This window comes from Salvia hispanica, chromosome 2 (genome assembly GCF_023119035.1).
Source record: "Salvia hispanica cultivar TCC Black 2014 chromosome 2, UniMelb_Shisp_WGS_1.0, whole genome shotgun sequence".
NCBI classification, from domain to species: Eukaryota; Viridiplantae; Streptophyta; class Magnoliopsida; order Lamiales; family Lamiaceae; genus Salvia; species Salvia hispanica.
Genome location: NC_062966.1, coordinates 15,639,484 through 15,658,406, shown reverse-complemented (window position 1 = coordinate 15,658,406; position 18,923 = coordinate 15,639,484). Strand labels below are relative to the sequence as shown.

General features: G+C 32.2%; 1 protein-coding gene and 1 pseudogene across 1 annotated transcript; one reads left to right on the top strand and one right to left on the bottom strand.

The window, feature by feature from the left end:
- The first annotated feature begins 884 nt into the window (after positions 1–884).
- Positions 885–3,799, top strand: LOC125208239 (annotated as a pseudogene).
- A 3,765-nt stretch (positions 3,800–7,564) lies between these two features.
- LOC125207525 (ACT domain-containing protein ACR4-like) lies at positions 7,565–10,171 on the bottom strand. Its single transcript, XM_048106906.1, has 7 exons — positions 9,932–10,171; positions 9,776–9,821; positions 9,595–9,709; positions 9,437–9,504; positions 8,467–9,063; positions 8,215–8,319; positions 7,565–8,123 (listed from the first exon to the last, which is right to left on the bottom strand). Exons 1-7 carry the CDS (start codon positions 10,003–10,005, stop codon positions 7,779–7,781), a joined length of 1,350 nt encoding a protein of 449 aa, XP_047962863.1. The 5' UTR covers positions 10,006–10,171; the 3' UTR covers positions 7,565–7,778.
- Positions 10,172–18,923: the final 8,752 nt, after the last annotated feature.

Below are 18,923 nucleotides of genomic sequence, written 5' to 3'. Positions count from 1 at the left end.
GCCCTTGCTCATAAACTGTCAAGAAAAACAAATAACATAAATTAAAACTATATACACCAAATCCTCAAACACGTAAACAAACTGAGAATAACAAAACAGATTCGAGCTTCGAACAACGAAGACTCGGGAAATACGAAGTGTAAACTGGAAAGAAAATAACAATTGTTTCTTCGCCCCCGTAGAGACGGTGTTACGACACAACCAAACTAGAAACGTGAACCCCCACGACAAATCCCCGTGATAGTGTGTGTAGAGAAGTGGAAAAACTAAGCTAAGAGCCGAAAGAGTGATGGAACGAGATATCTTCGTGTTAATCGCATGCTCTTATTTATAGTGGATAGAGCTTCTAAACTGTTCCTGTGTTCCCTATTTTGCCCTCTAATTTGATGATCCTCAGTCTAGTAACTCTTCCTTCTTCCGCTCATTTTTCCCCGCCAGCTTCTTTCTCCAGGCAATTTTCATCTTCTTCCTGGGACTGGCGATTTCTCTACACACCTGGCTTATAAAATCTTGTCAGACCCAGGAAATCACAGAATTTTTCCACATAACCAATGCGTGAAATTGGCTATCATGGATGTTTTGAATAACAATATTGCGAGAGGACATACTTGTCATTACCAAAAGATACAATACATTTCCTGTCATTGGAAATATCGTCATCTCCATTGCTCATTTCCCCAAACCGGATTTGGATTCACTGATGTGAAAAATGCACAGCAGGGGATGTTGTGGACATTATCACCATTGAATTGTGAATAAAAAAAAATTGTATAACTTCATAAAAACAAATGGAAGGTGATGATATGCACAGGGATCCAAGTCCTCCTCAAACCCTTTTCAACTACAGCTAGCCACCGCATTGCAAATCCCTCCTAATCCTGTTATCCTCTCTCTGTCTCTCTCTCTACACGCATAAACACTCACTTCAGCTGAAACAAGAACTAAGAATGGCAGCGTCATATGCATCTCTGGTATTGCTATATCCTCCAAATCCTAATTTATACATTCCTTACTTGTACATTCCTCATATTCGCACATTTCTTCTTTTTATGGCGCTGAAGGTCTACATTCGTTTTTCTTTTTCAGTCGAATATTAGCTCGGTTTCAACCACACCAAGTGTCAAAGTTACGAGCTCAGTCTGCTCTTTCGCCTCCGTAAAGCCTCCAAAATGTGCATCTTCTTCATTGTCATTACCTAGCTCTTCCTCCGGTCTGCTCGGTCTGACGTTGTCGCGACTGGATTGTACGACTAGGAGCAGAATCGGTTCCATGCCTTTCAGAGTCCGAGTTGTGGCTGAGGTTTGCTCACTTTGGATATTTCACTAATAGTTTGCCTGTTTCTTGATGATTTTTCTGGTGTCAGTGATCATTTTTATGTTGTTTAGGAGAAATGCTGAGTGTTCTAGCATTTTGTAATTATGGATTGTTTTGTTGAATGTTTAGTGATTGCGACTTAATAGTTTGTCTGTTTCACGAAAACTTGCCATATCCTTGTGAACTTTTGGGATGTGCTATATTATCTAATTGTGAGATTTAAATTATTTGGACAGTGTCTGTTCTTACTTGTGTTGATATTAGCAACCAATCAATTTTTTAGGAATCTGATATGAAACCGGTAAAAGGTTGATCAATTGTCTTTCATGTGTAGGTCTTTTCTTAGTGTTTATCATGTTCTTTAACGCTTTTTGTTATTAATCAACCAGCCAGTAGTTTGAATTTGGTTATTGAGGCATTTTTCTAGAGAAGTTTGGGTTTATCTCTACTTCAATATTGTGCTACATTTATTGCACACATACATATTACGTTCTTACCAGTAATCAGGTCAAGTAATGAAACTATAATGCTTTCTACGTTCTGTTTGACCCTACATACAAGCAATAGGCAACAACCTCCAATCCTTTATGCTGATCACATTCGTTGTCTTATCCCATATGACATTTTGTCATAGCTATTAAGTTTCATTCTTCATTCAGGAAGCTACATTGCAAGCATAAGTGACAAACAAAGTTTTCCTCGATATTAGCATTGGAAATCCAGTAGGAAAGTCTGTGGGAAGGGTTGTTATAGGCTTATACGGTAATGATGTGCCACAAACCCACAAACTGCAGAAAATTTCCGTGCTCTATGCACAGGTACCTATGCTGACTCACACTGGAGACTATAACATTTTATTATCTAACCAAACTGATTTTTGTTTTATGCTCTGTGGATATTTTATTGAATAGGGGAGAAGGGATTTGGTTACAAAGGTTCATCATTCCACCGTGTTATCAAGGATTTCATGATTCAAGGAGGAGATTTTGATAAAGGAAATGTAAGCTGTTATTTTATCTGGCACATTTTCCCTTCTGATCTTACATCCTTTTTGCCACTGTTCTAGAGCCTTCAAAGTTGGAATGCTTTTACGTTAGTATTTGGGATTGGAAGGAAATTTTAAACACATATCTTGTATTTGAAGTAGTCGCAACAAGATATTAGTTTCTAAGCATGCCTTATTTTCTCAATTTTATATGTCAGAAGTATCTTATGCACCTGTTGAGATTATGGATCCAAACCTCTGTGAGCTTTATGTGAATATGGCATTATGATATTGTAAGGAACTTGTGTCTTAACCAGTAGGGTAGGCTTTAATTTCATAACTGGTGCATCCTGAATTCATCAAACATCATGCCATCCTTAATCCTCTACGTCCAGCTTTTTCCAATCTAATCGAAGCTAGCTTGTTTCTTCCTCCATATCCTGCTAGCTTTGGCTCTGTTTTCAGTGTTTATTTTTGTTTCTCCTTTCATGTTGAAATAAATTTGTAAGATGTAAAGTCTGGAGTGTTGTATTAATAATGACTGTGTGGTTTATTTATGTATTATGTTCTTAGGGCTCTGGTGGAAAGAGCATTTGTGGACGTACATTCAAAGATGAGAACTTTAACTGTGAGTTTAAACCTTCCTTTTAATATAGAGTTTACTGGAGCTTTTTTTTTAATTATTTTCGTTGTTGATTCATAAGCGAGTACCCTTCTATTTCTGTAGCGGTTCATTCTGGACCTGGAGTTCTTAGCATGGCAAATGTTGGTCCCAATACCAATGGAAGCCAATTCTTCATTTGTGTTGTCAAGGTATTCTGCATTCTGATTAACTTACTTTCACATAACCTAAACAAAGTTTGCAACTACTAAAATGGAAAATACTAATATTTGAGATATCTTTACTTTACCAGTAGACAAGAAAATATACAAGTCCACAAATATATGTGGACGCGAACTACTCTTAACTTACCCGGTTTTTTTTAGTCTGATGAAATTTTCTGATCATTTAGAATAAATTCATTAGAGTAGAAATCATTGAGTCACTCTGCTGAGGAAGCTGAGACATATTTCTCTCCTTCCTCTAACATGATACTGCCATTCATCAACTTTTTCGTCTATGTTCTATCCTAGAAGCTTTCCTGATTTTTCCATGACCACATGTGAGATTGTGCCCCTAAACCGTGAGAAAGATCATGTAAAACACATTTCCGAATTCCGACCAAAATTATTCCATAATACTAGTAATAAATATTAGCATACTGGTTCAGTTGAATACAATCTCAGCTAAACTGATGGTTGTAATCAAATGTGGTTTTGACATTTTGCTTTGTATTTCATCACAGACAGCATGGCTGGACAATAAGCACGTCGTATTTGGACAAGTTCTGGAGGGTATGGATGTTGTTAGGTTGATTGAATCACAAGAGACTGACAGAGGTGATCGCCCGAGGCTCAGGGTAGTGATAAGTGATTGTGGTGAACTGCCAGTGGCATAAGGTGGAGTAAAGGTGATTTAGAGCAATCAAGAGGTTTTTTTGCGATAAACTAGGTTGAGGGAATTGTACTTGTTTTGAAATGGTTGCATGTTGACTTTTACATATAATAAATGAAATTAATTCCCGTTAGCCGTATAGGAAATAATAGATCCGTGCTAACAGAATCCGCGTGTTGTTGTCCTATTTTTTCGCCTTTATTTGTTACCTTAACATACTCCACCCTAATTAGTGTATAATTTCCCATTTCTTTGATCGTTCCACACTTGATTCAACCTTGGGAAGGTGAGAAGTGGTAACTTGCAATGTTTTTGGGTATTGGAATTTGTCATATGCATAACAACTTAAGAAAGTAATGGTATTATTGCAGCGTATTAAATACCTAACCTAAAAAATACTCCATCCGTCCATGAAAGTTTGTCCCATTTTTCCATTTTCGTTGGTTCCCCAAAATTTGTCTCATTTCACTTTTTACCATTTTTGGTAATGGAACTCATATCCACTGACCCATTCCTACTCACATTATATTACTCCCTCCGTCCCCAAAGAATATGCACTTTGGGTTTAGCACGAGTTTTTATGCAAAATTGGTAAAGTAAGAGAGATGTACAGATAAAATGTAATTAGAGTATTGTTAGTAGGGAATGAGTCTCACTTCATTAGAGAGAAAAGAGTTTCTAAGTTGGAAAGTGCATATTCTTGTGGGACGTACTAAAAAAGGAGAGAGTGCATATTATATTCTTGTGGGACAGGTGGAGTATAAAACTAATAGAGTGAACTACAAAAATAGTCCCTAGACTATGTGTTTATCTCGCCAATGAATCCTGGACTTTCAAAATATCCCCAGACAACCCTGGACTAAACATTTATCTTGAAAATGGTCCTTTTTCACTGTTTCGTGATGAAAATACCCTTTTGGGGGTTTGGACAAATTGGTCTTTTTACATTTTAAATATGATATTATTTCAGTGATGTACTAAATCTGATATTATTTCAAAATTATCATTCTTCTTCCTTTTGTCATCCTTCAATTTGTTTCTTTATTTCAATATTACATTTAATTTTATCAAAATTAAATTTTAAATTTCGATTTTTAAATATCAATAATTTTTTTTAATTAAAACTATTAATTCATGGATACTATAAATATTGATTAAAACTATTAATTTTTGTTATTTAATATAATATTCAGCTGAATTGAAGAAGTAAGATTAATCATGATGGAAAAATAAGAGCTATTCTATTTAGCCTTTGTGATTAAATATTATGAAGTTGACTAAAAATTTGATACTACAAAAAATTTGATATAGGAGAACTTTTGTTGAAATTTTCTAGTTAATTTTGGTTGTTTTCAAATTAATAAATGAAATTTATATTAGTCTTACATTAGATGCATATTTATTTCGGAATAAATCGTGTTATACGATCTATTTATGATTAAAACAATTAAATATTGATTAAAACTAAGCGTCGTCGTACCTTATTGATTAAATATTAGACACTATAAAATATTGATTAAAAGTATTAATTTATTATTTAATAGTAAATTTAATAATTAAAAATATTTATTGATATTTAAAAATTGAAAATTTAAAATTTAATTTTATAAAATTAAATCTAATATTGAAATAAAGAAACAAAGTGAAGGATGACAAAAGGGATGAAGAATGATAACTTTAAAATAATATCAGATTTAGTACATCACTGAAATAATATTAGATTTAAAATGTAAAAAAACCAAATTGTCCACAATCCCCCAAAAGGCTATTTTCGTCACGTAACAGTGAAAAATGACCATTTTTTAGATATAAATGCTTAGTTCAGGGTTGTTTGGGAATATTTTGAAAGTCCAGGATTCATTGGCGAGATAAATGCATAGTCCAGGAACTATTTTTGTAGTTCACTCAAACTAATATATAAAAATAAGACTCACATTCCATTAACTTTTTCAACTCACTTTTCATTATATTTTTTAAAACTCGTGTCAGGTCAAAGTGAGACAATATTTGGGTAACTCGAGGGAATACAAAATTACAAAAGCTACTATTTAATTAATTGACCATCTATACTTTATTTTACTTAAATTATTCATGTTTAGCACTTTATAAGTCCTTATTGTAAGACGATTAACCGGAGTGGATGTAGGTATGCATTGTATTCGTCGTACTCTACGACTCACTCGTCCTATGTAAAACAGAGAAAATTTGCCCACAAGATTTTATATATGTTATGAAGAAAAAATAAATTACAAGAAATAATAAATTACAAGAAATAATTTTTAGAAATGTATATAAGAAATCTCAAAAGAGATACGTGTCACTTGAGTGGAAAAGACGAAGTATAACTAGTTGTTAAATGGGCTGGGCCTGCCATGGGCCATGCAACTTGGGGCCTAGCCTAGCGTAGGCTCATCGGCGAAGTGGGCTAAGCTAGACGGAATTTCTTTTTATGAAGGACCACCAACGAAGTGGGTTGGTTGTGCTGGGTTGCGTAAAAAAAATTGTACGTTTTTACGTTTTTAAGTTTTTTTATATAGATATTATATATAAAAACATTTAGTGTATCAAACTATTTATAAGATTTTTATAGTTACCCTTCCTACATCTCTTCTCAGTTGATGTTCTGATATCTTCGTGTCATTTCTATCCACACCCCCTCCATTTTTTAAGAAAAGAGACGAAAAACCCCGAACTAATTCATATATATTCATTGGATAATTTTAGAATTACATGAAATATTACATTAATATTTATTAAATAAATAGTTAAGGTGTAGTCTATTCTACATCATTCTCTCTCTAACTTTACTATTTTCCACCTTAACTATTTATTATTATTTTTATAAAATGAGTGCACAAAAAGCAACGGGACTCCTAATGACGGACAGAGGGAGTCTATATTATTTACCATTGTTTGTTTTTGCTTTAATTAGTTAAAACAACCTTCAACTATGTGGCATAAATAGTGCATAAGATTTGAATTGTGGCACTTACAATACTCGTACATACATATAGCTACATTAGAATAACATTGTTCACTTATTATATTATTTTATTGCTAATAATAAATGCATTACAAAACATCATATGTAAATCCTTACTAAGACATTGTTCACTTGTACATATAGACATTGCGTAAATCCTCATTCAATTTATTAAGGATCTATTTTGTACTTGTACCGATATATTTTTAAAAAATTAAGACCTAAGAAGTTGCAAAGCATTCTACAATGACTAACTTCGAAGTTCACTTTTAAAAATAGTACTCCGTATCATATTTTCAAATAACTAATACTATAATATATTAAATAGTTTTAAAAAATGTTCACAGAGAGCAATAAATTCCATAGTCTTTAGAGACAATTTATTATGACTACACTTTTCAGAATTTTTGTCTGCGGGACCAGCGCAAGTAGATTACACATTTCCACAAGGCCAAGAAAATAACAAGTGACTGCTCTAAGTTATAAAGCACCATACCTATATGTATATAAACATATAATATGGCAATAGTAAATAGGGTATTTATTTTCCATATTTATGCACAAGTCATCATTTTCAGCATGGTTGGCCTATTTGCAACACATTCCCTGTGGCAACAACAATTCCATACCATCATTCATCCAAATTCGTCTCTTGTTTCTTTATATAGGGATCTAAATCTACATTAATTGATTATCTGTCCATACATAATAAGTAGGAGTACTTATTATCAGGCAAACATAAATCTTGAACCCCTTTTAAGGTATTTTGCTAAATTTGCAAACTAGGAGAAGAATATTAATGCAATTTACAACAAATAAAGGACAAAAACACTGAATTGAAATATACAGTTATAAGCTTTACAGGGTTAGTAATATACTACTGCCACTGTTTTTAGCCCTAACTGAACCGTTTTTTTAGAAGACAACTACCTTGCTAACTCTTCGAGCTGCACTAAGGTATATGTTTAAGCCACCTAATATTTACCACAATGGCTAACCTTTCAGGAGCATGTTTTAAGAAGGCCTAAGTTGTAAAGGAATTTTTCAGATCTTGAGCGAAAGATGCTACCTAGAGAGAATCCGCCACCTTGCTGAGGCGGTGAGGTGGAGTATGCATCCTCCTTCACGTGCAGTACGGTCAGCCCGATTTCTTTCCTTACTGCCTCGATGGTCTCACTTTTGACAGTGTTTCCGGATACATCAGTCACGTAGAAAATGTTCACTGCCTGCGTGCCCCTCGTTGTGACCTCAGCTCGGATGACTGAGAGACCATTTTCCCTGAATATACGGGTGCAATCCGACAAAAGGCCAACCCTGTCATCACTGCATAATTCCAGTTTTATTCCCTGCATTAAACATATGTTAAGTCATGTGGGGCACTTTTACAAAGAGAGCAAGTGAAAATTTTGATGCAAAATTAATATTTTTAAATTGCACCTCAGATGATCTCCTCTTAATTGCTGCTTCGAGGCAATTAATCACGCGCTGTCTTTCAGCTTCTGAATTAATGGGGTATCCATCCGTATGCCGAATGAAATATTCCTAGCGAAGCGAAGCATATTACAGAAAGTGGCAGTAAGACCGACAAGGATGAAAGGCAAGAACCAAATAAAGCTTTGCTGGAGTATTAATTGCATATTCAAATAATTAAATGCATTTGACTGCTCTGCATATACAGCAAATTGTTACCTGTTGAGCCTCCGGCCCTTCAGCATTTATAGTTCCATGGAAAATCACGTATTGCATATCGGTTATGGTGCATACTGTATCGAAGAGCAGCTTAGGTCGATCCGGACAGCTCATGTTCACAACGGTGTACCCCTTTTCTACAAAGTTTTCAACAGCCACGAGGGGCTTGATCCGTTCATCAGTCACGCTACCGACATTTAGATTGTCATAATCACGGTCAGCATACATTATTTGATGCAGCCTTCTCTGAGTTTGAGTAGAACCAACGGAGACAGCTGTATTGGCACTTTGCCATTCTTTGCTGCCTTTTAAAACATAGAGAAGCAGCTGCTTGATGTTATTAAGCCGATCAGGATCATCTATTGGCATTCCATTTGCTTCATCGGTAATGTAAACAACAGAAGCCATTCTCGAGTTGTGGGTCCATACTTCTGCAGCAACTATATTGCACTTACGATCAGCAAGAACGGCAAAGATCTCTGATAGCAATCCTGGTCTGTCTGGACCAGATAACTCAATCATTGTATGCTCTGTAGCGGACTGCACACCAACGGACCTCTCCAGCGCTCGGAAGCTGCACCCTCTTGGTCCCAGGGACTGTAATAGAGTCATCATACAATTGAAATTAATCAAGCAGCAAAAACGAGTTGCTCAGATCGCAGAATCATGTGTTAACTGTTCAGATATAATCATGAGTCCATTTTCCTGTGCCATTCATCTTGTGCACAATCTTACTTTTCACCAAATTCTGAACTGATGTACTACTAATTATAAGAACTAACAAGAAAAAACTGTGTTTCTTAAGCATTCAAGAGCATACTCTCACTATTGAACAAAAAACTGAATTTAAAGAGTAACTGGTTTTCAGCATTCCCTAAAGTCTCACCAACTTAGCAATCCATAGTAATTATAGAAATTAACGATTTACTTATTTTTTTCAGAAAAAAAGTGGTTATATATATGAGTATACCTGTTGAACTTTCTCAGAAATGTTATCATCATAGACCTTACTTCCAAATTCATCCGTGACATGAAAAACTGCATTTCAGAATAGTAAAACAAAAAAATCATCAGATTCCCAATCAACACAAAATGGAAAAAAAAAAAAAAAAACTGAGGAAAAATGACCATCCATAAACCATCCCCCATCAGAAGAAATGTAAGCCCTCTTGATTTGCAGATTCAGATCAGTAAGGACTTGCACCACCTCCAACAGACACCCCCTCTTATTAGCACTGTCAACCTGCAAAATTTCAGAGCCACAAATCACATCCTAATAAACCTAATTCCTCTCAAATCAAACACTTACCTTTATGAGCGTCGCCTTGTCATCAACTGCATTGTCAATAGTTACCCTACACAAGAAAAAGATTCTCGAATCAAGACCCTCCAAATCGAATTTTGATCGAACCAAAAACAGAGAACGCACTCTCCAGCATGCATAATTGCGAATTGTTTATGCTACCTCGGTGGGTTGATTCTAGAAGCAAGCTTCTGGAACTCGTCATCAACTCTGACTGATGAAGACCAGTGATACATTTCTCGAAAAAAGATCAAACTTTTTTTCTCTGGGGTCAGAATTCACAAGTGAAAAGATGAAAAGGGTCCCCTCTTTCTTCTTTCCTGTTTGCGCGAATGAAATCTTGCAGAGAGGAGAAATAAAAGGGTCTCTCAAGGCGTTGGTTGAGAAATGGGGCAGTGGGCTTGTGAGCTGTAATCAAGAGATTTTGGAGGGATTCTCTTTCAACACACTTATATATACACACACATACATACATAATTAATGTAGGCGTCTCTCTGCTCTTAAACGACATTCCTTCTCGGAGAGTACGGTCACACACAAATTACTCTCAAAATTCTAGGTAATTACCTATTTTTACTTTCTTCTAATTTTGCTTATGAGATTGGATTCTACCCAAAAAAAAAGAGAGGATGTAGTTAGCTTGGCATAGTTGGGATCCAGTGGCATATCTAAGATTTTAAATTTAGAAATACTCATAAATAATTATAGCGATTTGGAGTCTTGAAGTCCGAGTAATAGATGGTAGAAAAAAGTAGTACAAAGATGATGTTTATGAAGAGATACGTAAAGCAAGAGTCGAATGCTCATGCAAAAGAGCGGTTCAAGTCCTCTTTAATGCATGGTATTAACGATGCTCGTTAAAAGGCAATTGACGTGAAACTGTTTAGTACTCCAATATTTAATGATGAGAATATTGTTTATAGTATGTTCTTTTGTGTGAATAGGAAGCTCATAAGATTTAAAATTGTATTCCACTCGTTCCATAAAAGGATTTTAATGTACAATTGATAAAGTATGAGATGGTGTTGAAAGAAAAAGTGATTTGAATATTATAGTGGACAATAATACTTATCCTACTATTAGAAATTAGAGAAAAATTACTATAAATGAAAATAGACTATTTTTATAAAACATAACAAATTTGAAAAGAGTGTACTTTTATTTTATTAGAGGGAAAGTAGTATAAATTATATAATACAAATTCAGAATTTGTTAGTCATTTAATGCTACTCCTCATCTATATAAGTCAACGATACAACTTACAAAATTTAATGTAGAGATGAGACAATAGTTATCCAAAAAATAAAGTACTCCTATGGAACAAATTTAATAGTATAGTACTAGTGTATATCCCTCTGTTTCATTAGAAATGAAATGTTTTTTTTTTTTCATTAAAATTGAAACAATTCTAAAAATAGAAATAATACTCTCTATACTTTTTCTTCTCTCTTATTTTACTTTTTCTTGATTAACTCACGAAACAACACTACATGAAAATCCGTGTCGAAAAGCAAATGTTGCATATATATATGCGGTGTGATTGAAAAAATCCTTCTCCTTTTATTTAAGCTCACCTGAATAGTACGTGCCTCAATAAAATAAACTTCAGTCAAACAAAAATAAATAAATAAATACTTAGTAAACAACAAGATGTGAAGGTCGGAAGATTTTGATTTTGTAATTGACGACGATAATAGTAGTTGTGATTCTAATATTTTTGTGAGAATATGACAAATCATTTTTCTGATTATATATAGTAGCATCAATAGTACTGTGTAACACGTAATAAAAGTAAAGTAATATATTTTGTGGGTGAAAAATAGTTTCCTTTTGTTTTATTTTATGTTAGTTAATGTTGGATCATGTTTTTTCATAAATAGTTGTGTAAAATGAAGCTATAGTATAGAAGAAAATTAACTAAAAGTGAAAGTTAAGTGTGCACTATTTAGTGGATAGGGTAAAAGGGTAGAGAAGATGCTTCGAAACTATGTTCGTACACAATGTATTACGATGCTAAAGTAACCTACCCCGTACTCCAATGAATGCTCAAACGACCATTAAACATAAGGATCCTTGTAAGAAATTATAAAGAGGGAACATCTTTTTAAGTCTATGAATTTTGTCAAAGTATCATTTTAGATCCATAAACTTTAAAAATATCATTTTAGGTCCATTAACTACGGGTTAATATCATTTGAGGTATTTAAAAAAAATTAGACGAAAATACCCTTAAGACCTTCAAAGGTCAATTTGGACAATTCTTTCGCCAATTATCTTGCGTCAGAGACATAAAATCCAACAATTTTTAATGGCGAAGTTTTATATTTAAATTCAATTTAGATGTTAATTGATCTCCATTTTTAAATTCATCTCCGAATGACAATCCAAATTAATACCTATCTAATTTCAAAACAAATAAACTAAATAGAATTCACACCTCACCTATAGTAAGTTATTAAAATGCAGTTTTGATTGAAAAAAATAAAATAAAGTATCAAGTCTCAATTCACTAACACATATAATTGAAAAACTAACACATATTTTTATGGCAAATTTTAATTATATTTAAATTCAAATTGGATGGTAACTGAATTAAATAGTACTCCCTCCGTCCCATAAAAGATGTCACACTTATGGGACGACACGAGATTTTAGGAGGTTTTATTTTGTGTGTTAAATGGAGAGAGAAAATATTAATTTTATATTCATGTGAGAGAGATCTTTTTCCAAAAATGGAAATGTGACATTTTTTGTGGGACAAACTTAAAAGGAACGTGTGACATCTTTTGTGGGACCGTGGGAGTAGTAGTTAAAAAAATTGTTGGACTCTAGGTCTTCGACGCAAGCTGAGTAGCGAAAGAATTGTCCAAATTGTCTTTTGAAGGTCTTGAGGGCATTTTCGTCCGGAAAAAGTTCAAAATACCTCAAATGATATTAACTTGTAGTTCACGGACCTAAAATGATATTTTCAAAGTTCACGGACCTAAAATGATACTTTGGCAAAATTCGTAGACCTAAAAATATATCCCCTCAATTATAAAATGATAAATCATACACTATTTTATGTCATAGATGGAACATGAATATCATACTTAATGTTTAATTACTTACAAATAAAGTAGGAAAAAAAATGTTAAAGTATACTTATTCTTGTTGCAAATAATCTAGTGATTTATGGTATTATTGTTATAGTCGATGAGAGATTTTGATATACAGTATGTTCGTAGAGAAACCAGAGATATGCTTCCTAGCATGAAAAGGAACCTTATTCCAACGATTTGATAAGAAATTTTGAATCTCTATGTTTTATGTCATTACATGGACCATATGGAACATCCAGAATAAAGCAATCCTCCAAGAGTTTGAACCTGATTGGGATATCTAGAGGAACCGTGTTTTTTGGCAACTTGAAACTTGGATTAGAGAATGGTGTCTGATTTTCCATTCACTCCAGAAAAAATTGATGACGAGTGGAGCAACACTAGAGCTTGGACATATACATGGAAACACAACTAAACTGTTAATTACATGTAGTATCTCTTTTGTTGCCCGGACACAACTTTTTGTAGGATCTTGTGTTATTTGCCAATTTTTTGGTATTGTTACTTCTTGCTTTTTGTTGTTATGCTGTTTGAGGCTACTGACTTGATGTGGAAATGTTTTTCTACAGTCTGTTTATGTGAATTTCTTGCTAAGCATCTTTGGCTTAGAGATTATTGTATTGGCATAAAAAGATAGTGTACTTATTCTATCGTATGTTTTGCTAATTGAAATTACAACACGTGAATCTAATTTGATCAAAGGTACATATCAACTACTGTTTATTTGAATAATGAGATGCAAAGCGTATAGTAAAAGATTTATTATGCTCACTTTTTTTTGAATGCGTGTCTTCAAACATACTACCTCCGTCCCCCAAAATTTGCTACACTTTGATCCGACACGGATTTTAAGAAATGTAATGGAAAGTAAGTTGAAAAAGTTAGTGGGATGTAGGTCCTACTTTTAAAGTATTAGTTTTATAATAAAATGTAAGTAGGAATGAGTTAGTGGAATATGGAGTCCACTACCAAAAATAGTAATAGTGAAGTGTATCAAATTTTTAGGGACGGACTGAAATGGTAATATGTATCAAATTTTTAGGGACAGTCATTTTGCCCCATACATTCTTTTCTAATTTCTATTATATTTTTAATTAGGTGTCATGTCTCATAGTTACCGAAAATGATTGCAAATATTCACCGATGCAGTTGATTCATACAAGAAAACTCTTTTGTCTGCTCATTCTGGGTAATGTTTGCATATATTTAATCCAGTTTGCTTTTTACTAATTTTCTTGTCCCCCAAGAGTTTGAATATATTTAATTCAGTTTCCTTTTTACTAATATTCTTGTCCCATCTTTGAGCCTGCACAAGTTTGTATCCCCAATTCCAGAAATTAGAGATTAAGTTACACAAACATTTTATCCCCTATTCTAATTTTGTGCTCAATATTATAAGGATTTGAAATCAATTATTTCTATGAATATATTCGAATATGGTAACTCGTTATAATCGTGAATCTTTTTAGTCTAAAATCAATTTTGACAAATGATATAGAGAAAAGAAAAACAATACCTTAAAAGGAGAATCGTTTGTCGATTTCTTGTCAAGTTGGGCAAACAATGTCTTTTAGTGCATTATTATGAAATTTAATTATTCATCTTAAATATTTTATTGAGGTGGAGAATGTACAAATATGCGATTATGTGACATTACAACTAATTTGGATTGCAACATCAAGTGTATTGTGTGTGGGCAAGCAATTGGTAAATAAACAGGATATATATATTTATCATATATGTAAACAAAACTGGAAATATTATTATTGTCTCTGGAAATTACTGTGACATATTTTTAAAAAAATTGTTATATAGTCATAAAGCTAACATTCTCATATAGTATGTATTATAGAAACTATTTTGGGTGATATGATCCAAATAGGATCCTCCAGAAGCCCACGCCTTAGTGTTGGATTCTGAATAGATACACACATCTATTATATTATCGGATAATAATTCGAAAAGTAGCCCATTACATAGTACTCCCTCTGTCCTGCTTTAGAAGTCCCGGTTGATCAATTTCGGACATCTCGTTTTAGGAGTCCCGGTTGGGATAAACTAATAAAAAATATCTATAAAGTAAGTAAAAAAAGTGTTAAAAGTGAGTCCCAACATCCACTACAACATCTATTTATTTTACATTCAATTAAAAGTGGGTTTCAACATCCAACATTTATTTATTACACACTCAAACACACTGTTAAAACATGTACCCGACTCGACCGAGACTCTTAAAGTGGGACGGAGGGAGTAGTACAGTAGTAATAATTTGCAAAAGAGACAAATAAGTTACGGTTGGTGCATAAAAAAATATACTCTATTCATCCAAAAAATATATACAGGCATAGAGTACACAATAATAGGTTAAAATGGTGGGTCATTGACAATTATTTTTGCAATAAAGAATAATATTATGTGAATAAGTTACAAGTAAATGTGTCAAAATAAGAAATTTGCGCTCTTTAATATTTAAATGTTTAATATAGGAGTAAGACACTTGTTGCGTACTTTTTCCTAGTACTATAATTCGTTTCATCTTCATCTTCGAATATTTTTTTTTATTTGCGTATGATAAATAGGAACATGCAAAATTACTTTATGCATATCTTATCCTAATTTACACAAAAAATTGTTTTTGGTTGTCCACCATATAAAATCAAGCATTTGTATCAAATTTAAAATGGCAAAGCTCAATAGTGACATTGCAAATAAGGCCAACTAACCACTGTCAGGCTGAATAGCAACACACAAATGGGCTAGCTGTTGAGATAACAAAGGAATTGCCTTTTTTAGATCCTCTCCACTATTTATATCTATTCATAATATGTGGATGTGCTAAATATTAAGTAGACCATCCAAATCTTAAGCTGCAAAGATTATTAATTTTGAATTTTGATATTGGATAAATGTCTATATTCCCATGTAAATTTCGACTGCGATACATATTACTCCTATTATATGGACTCTAGAACTTTCACATCACACAGTTAGATTAATAGTGTTAGATTTGATCATCATATTCATATTCATGTCATTTATGAATGTGTGGGGGCGGCCCCAACGATAAGAAAGAGGAATGAATATTCTAATTGTTTGGGGTCAAAATCTAAAATGATGGAATGATTATAACTACCTACCCCCTCATCATCATTGATACTACATTAAATCAATATTCTTAGTGCTAATTAATTATTTTTATTCTTGAATTCTTACCCCGTTTTTACATGTGTGCATTTAATACTGTCATAATGTTATCACGTGCTTATATCATTCAAATAATTTTCAATCAGTTACTTATGTTTTTAAATAAAGCATATGTAGTAGTATTATAAATTCATTAGTTACCATATTAACAAGTCTAATTTGCATACACATATTACATATATATTTATTGAGGTTGATCTAATAGGAACAATATTAGTGTAGAAAAATAGATACATATTTATATAAAATCAAAATATTTTATCTATAGACATTAATTTTTTCAATAATGGTCAATCTTTAATAATAATAATGATAAATAATAGTAATATATTTTAAGATATTACAATGATTCTTCTTTTAATGTAAATTGTTGGTCAAACAAATACAATGGTCTAGATCGGTTCACAATTTCTACATCAATGGTCTAGTGGATATTTAAACCGAGTGTAAAAGTGAAATTGAGAATAAAGAACATAGTAGTAGTATATAATAGTAGAAAAATAAAGTGGAAATGGATGGATAAGCAGATAATCCACTAATAGACCCGTAAAACTCCTAGCCACTTGGAGCAAAGTGAATTTCCACATGGTGCCCATACGTTTGTGTGAACAAAAAGTGTTTGAGCTCTGCTCCTTTATATGGAAATATGTGATTTTCCTTTTAGTACTAGTTTTTTTATACAAGAAAAAAAAAACACAAAAAAAGGTAACAACAGATGATCAACTATTTTATTTAGAGGTTAAAGTAGGAAGTTTAGCAATATATCCTGACGCCATGTCATGCGCAATGCATTCGAAATCAGCCGAAAACACTCAACAACTTTTCTTGCACAAAACACTCAACAACTTTTTTTCTAACTTCCTTCAACAAAAAAAAGTCTTACTTTAGTGCTCATAAAAAATAATCTCATCTGAAAAAATTTAAAGAGCTTCTCAATCATACTTTACACATTTTTTTTATTCTCTTTTAAATTTTACCAATTTTTCATTAAAGCACAAGCCATCTCTCTATGAATTTATTTTTCATATACTAAGAGAGTATGTTATAGCCACTTGAAACAAATTTACTACTACAACCATTTGTTTTGGAGCATTTTTTTTATGTAAAAGGAAAACTAGTACTCCTCATTATACTTTCCGTGAAAGCCAGTGGCGGATTTAGGGGGTCGAGAAGGGCGGACACAGGAGTTGATCCGAAAATCATATCTGCTCCGTTGGTGTGTGTAAAAATTATGTAGTTCAATGGTTTGTTTTATTAGTCTTTCAACTAAGAGGTCTATCCGTCTGTGGTTTGACACTCAATGAGAACATATATTTTTTCTTTTTTTAGTCCATTATCAATTCATAATTTTTCTTATTATCAATGTAAATCCAAATATTTACAACTTTACTAATACTTCTTTCGTCCTATAAAAGTACGTGCACTTTTCATTTTCATCCATCTAGTAAATATATGGGTATTTCCATTTATTAAAAGTTGTCCCCAACTCATTACCCATATATATCAATTTATTTACAACTTATATCACTATGACCCATCATTACTCATAAAACAAACACTAGTATTTTAGTAAATACCTTTCTCCTACTCCTCTCTCCTTTTACTAATTGTGCATTAATTCTCGTTCATTTCAATTGTACATTTTTTATAGGACGAAGGGAGTATTAATATTGAACTTTTATAAATTAAAATCAGTTCTATTGATGTTCTGTTTTCTTTATTTAAAAATCCTAATTATTTATGTAAGTAAATATATTTGTCTTTCACGAAACTCAATAATGAAGTAAAACCTGACTTAGTTTACAATTGTAAAATCTTTAATTTTTTTAATGTAATGATGAGTGATAATTGATTATGTATTTAGATAATTTTTAAAATCAGTTAATTATAACAAAATAAATAAATCAATTCATATATACTCCAATTTTTAGATGAATAAAACGTATGTACAAAATAATGTAGTAGTTCATTAAAAATAAAGCAAAATCTTTTTTTGTTTAATATATTTTATTTTGAATTGAAATTTTAAAAATAGAGTGTGATTTTCTTTTCCTTTTTTTTACGTGAAATTTTTAATATTCTTGTAAACATACTACAAAATTGATTGATTCATCTTTTAAGGGGAAAAGGAAAAAATATACTCCAGTAGATGTTGAAAGCTATGATGAAAATACCTACAAATTCTACCAATTCTATTCGGAGTAAAACACAATTATTTATCCTTTCTACAAATTCTATACTTAGTAAAGCACAATTATTTATACTTCTTATATTTAGTGCACACTTATCTATTGCAATCTCTAGTAGATGTTGTCTAGAGATGTTGTCTATCCGTACATGACCGTTATAAAGTCAACGTTTCACTTCATGTTTAAAATTGGTTAATATTTTAAATATATTATTTCTCTCCCTTAAAATCAAAAACAAATTTTATACTTAGTAAATCACAATTATTTATACTTCTTATATTTAGTGCATACTTATCTATTGCAATCTCTAGTAGATGTTGTCTATCCGTACATGACCGTTATAAAGTCAACGTTTCACTTCATGTTTAAAATTGGTTAATATTTTAAATATATTATTTCTATCCCTTAAAATCAAAAACAAATTCTATACTTAGTAAATCACAATTATTTATACTTCTTATATTTAGTGCATTCTTATCTATTGCAATCTCTAGTATATGTTGTCTATCCGTACACGACCGTTATAAAGTCAACGTTTCACATCATGTTTAAAAATGGTTAATATTTTAACTATATTATTTCTCTCCCTTAAAAATAAAAGCTATTTTTATTAATTCATCTTTTAAAAATAAAATTTTTTGAACTTTTAATTTTAAAAAG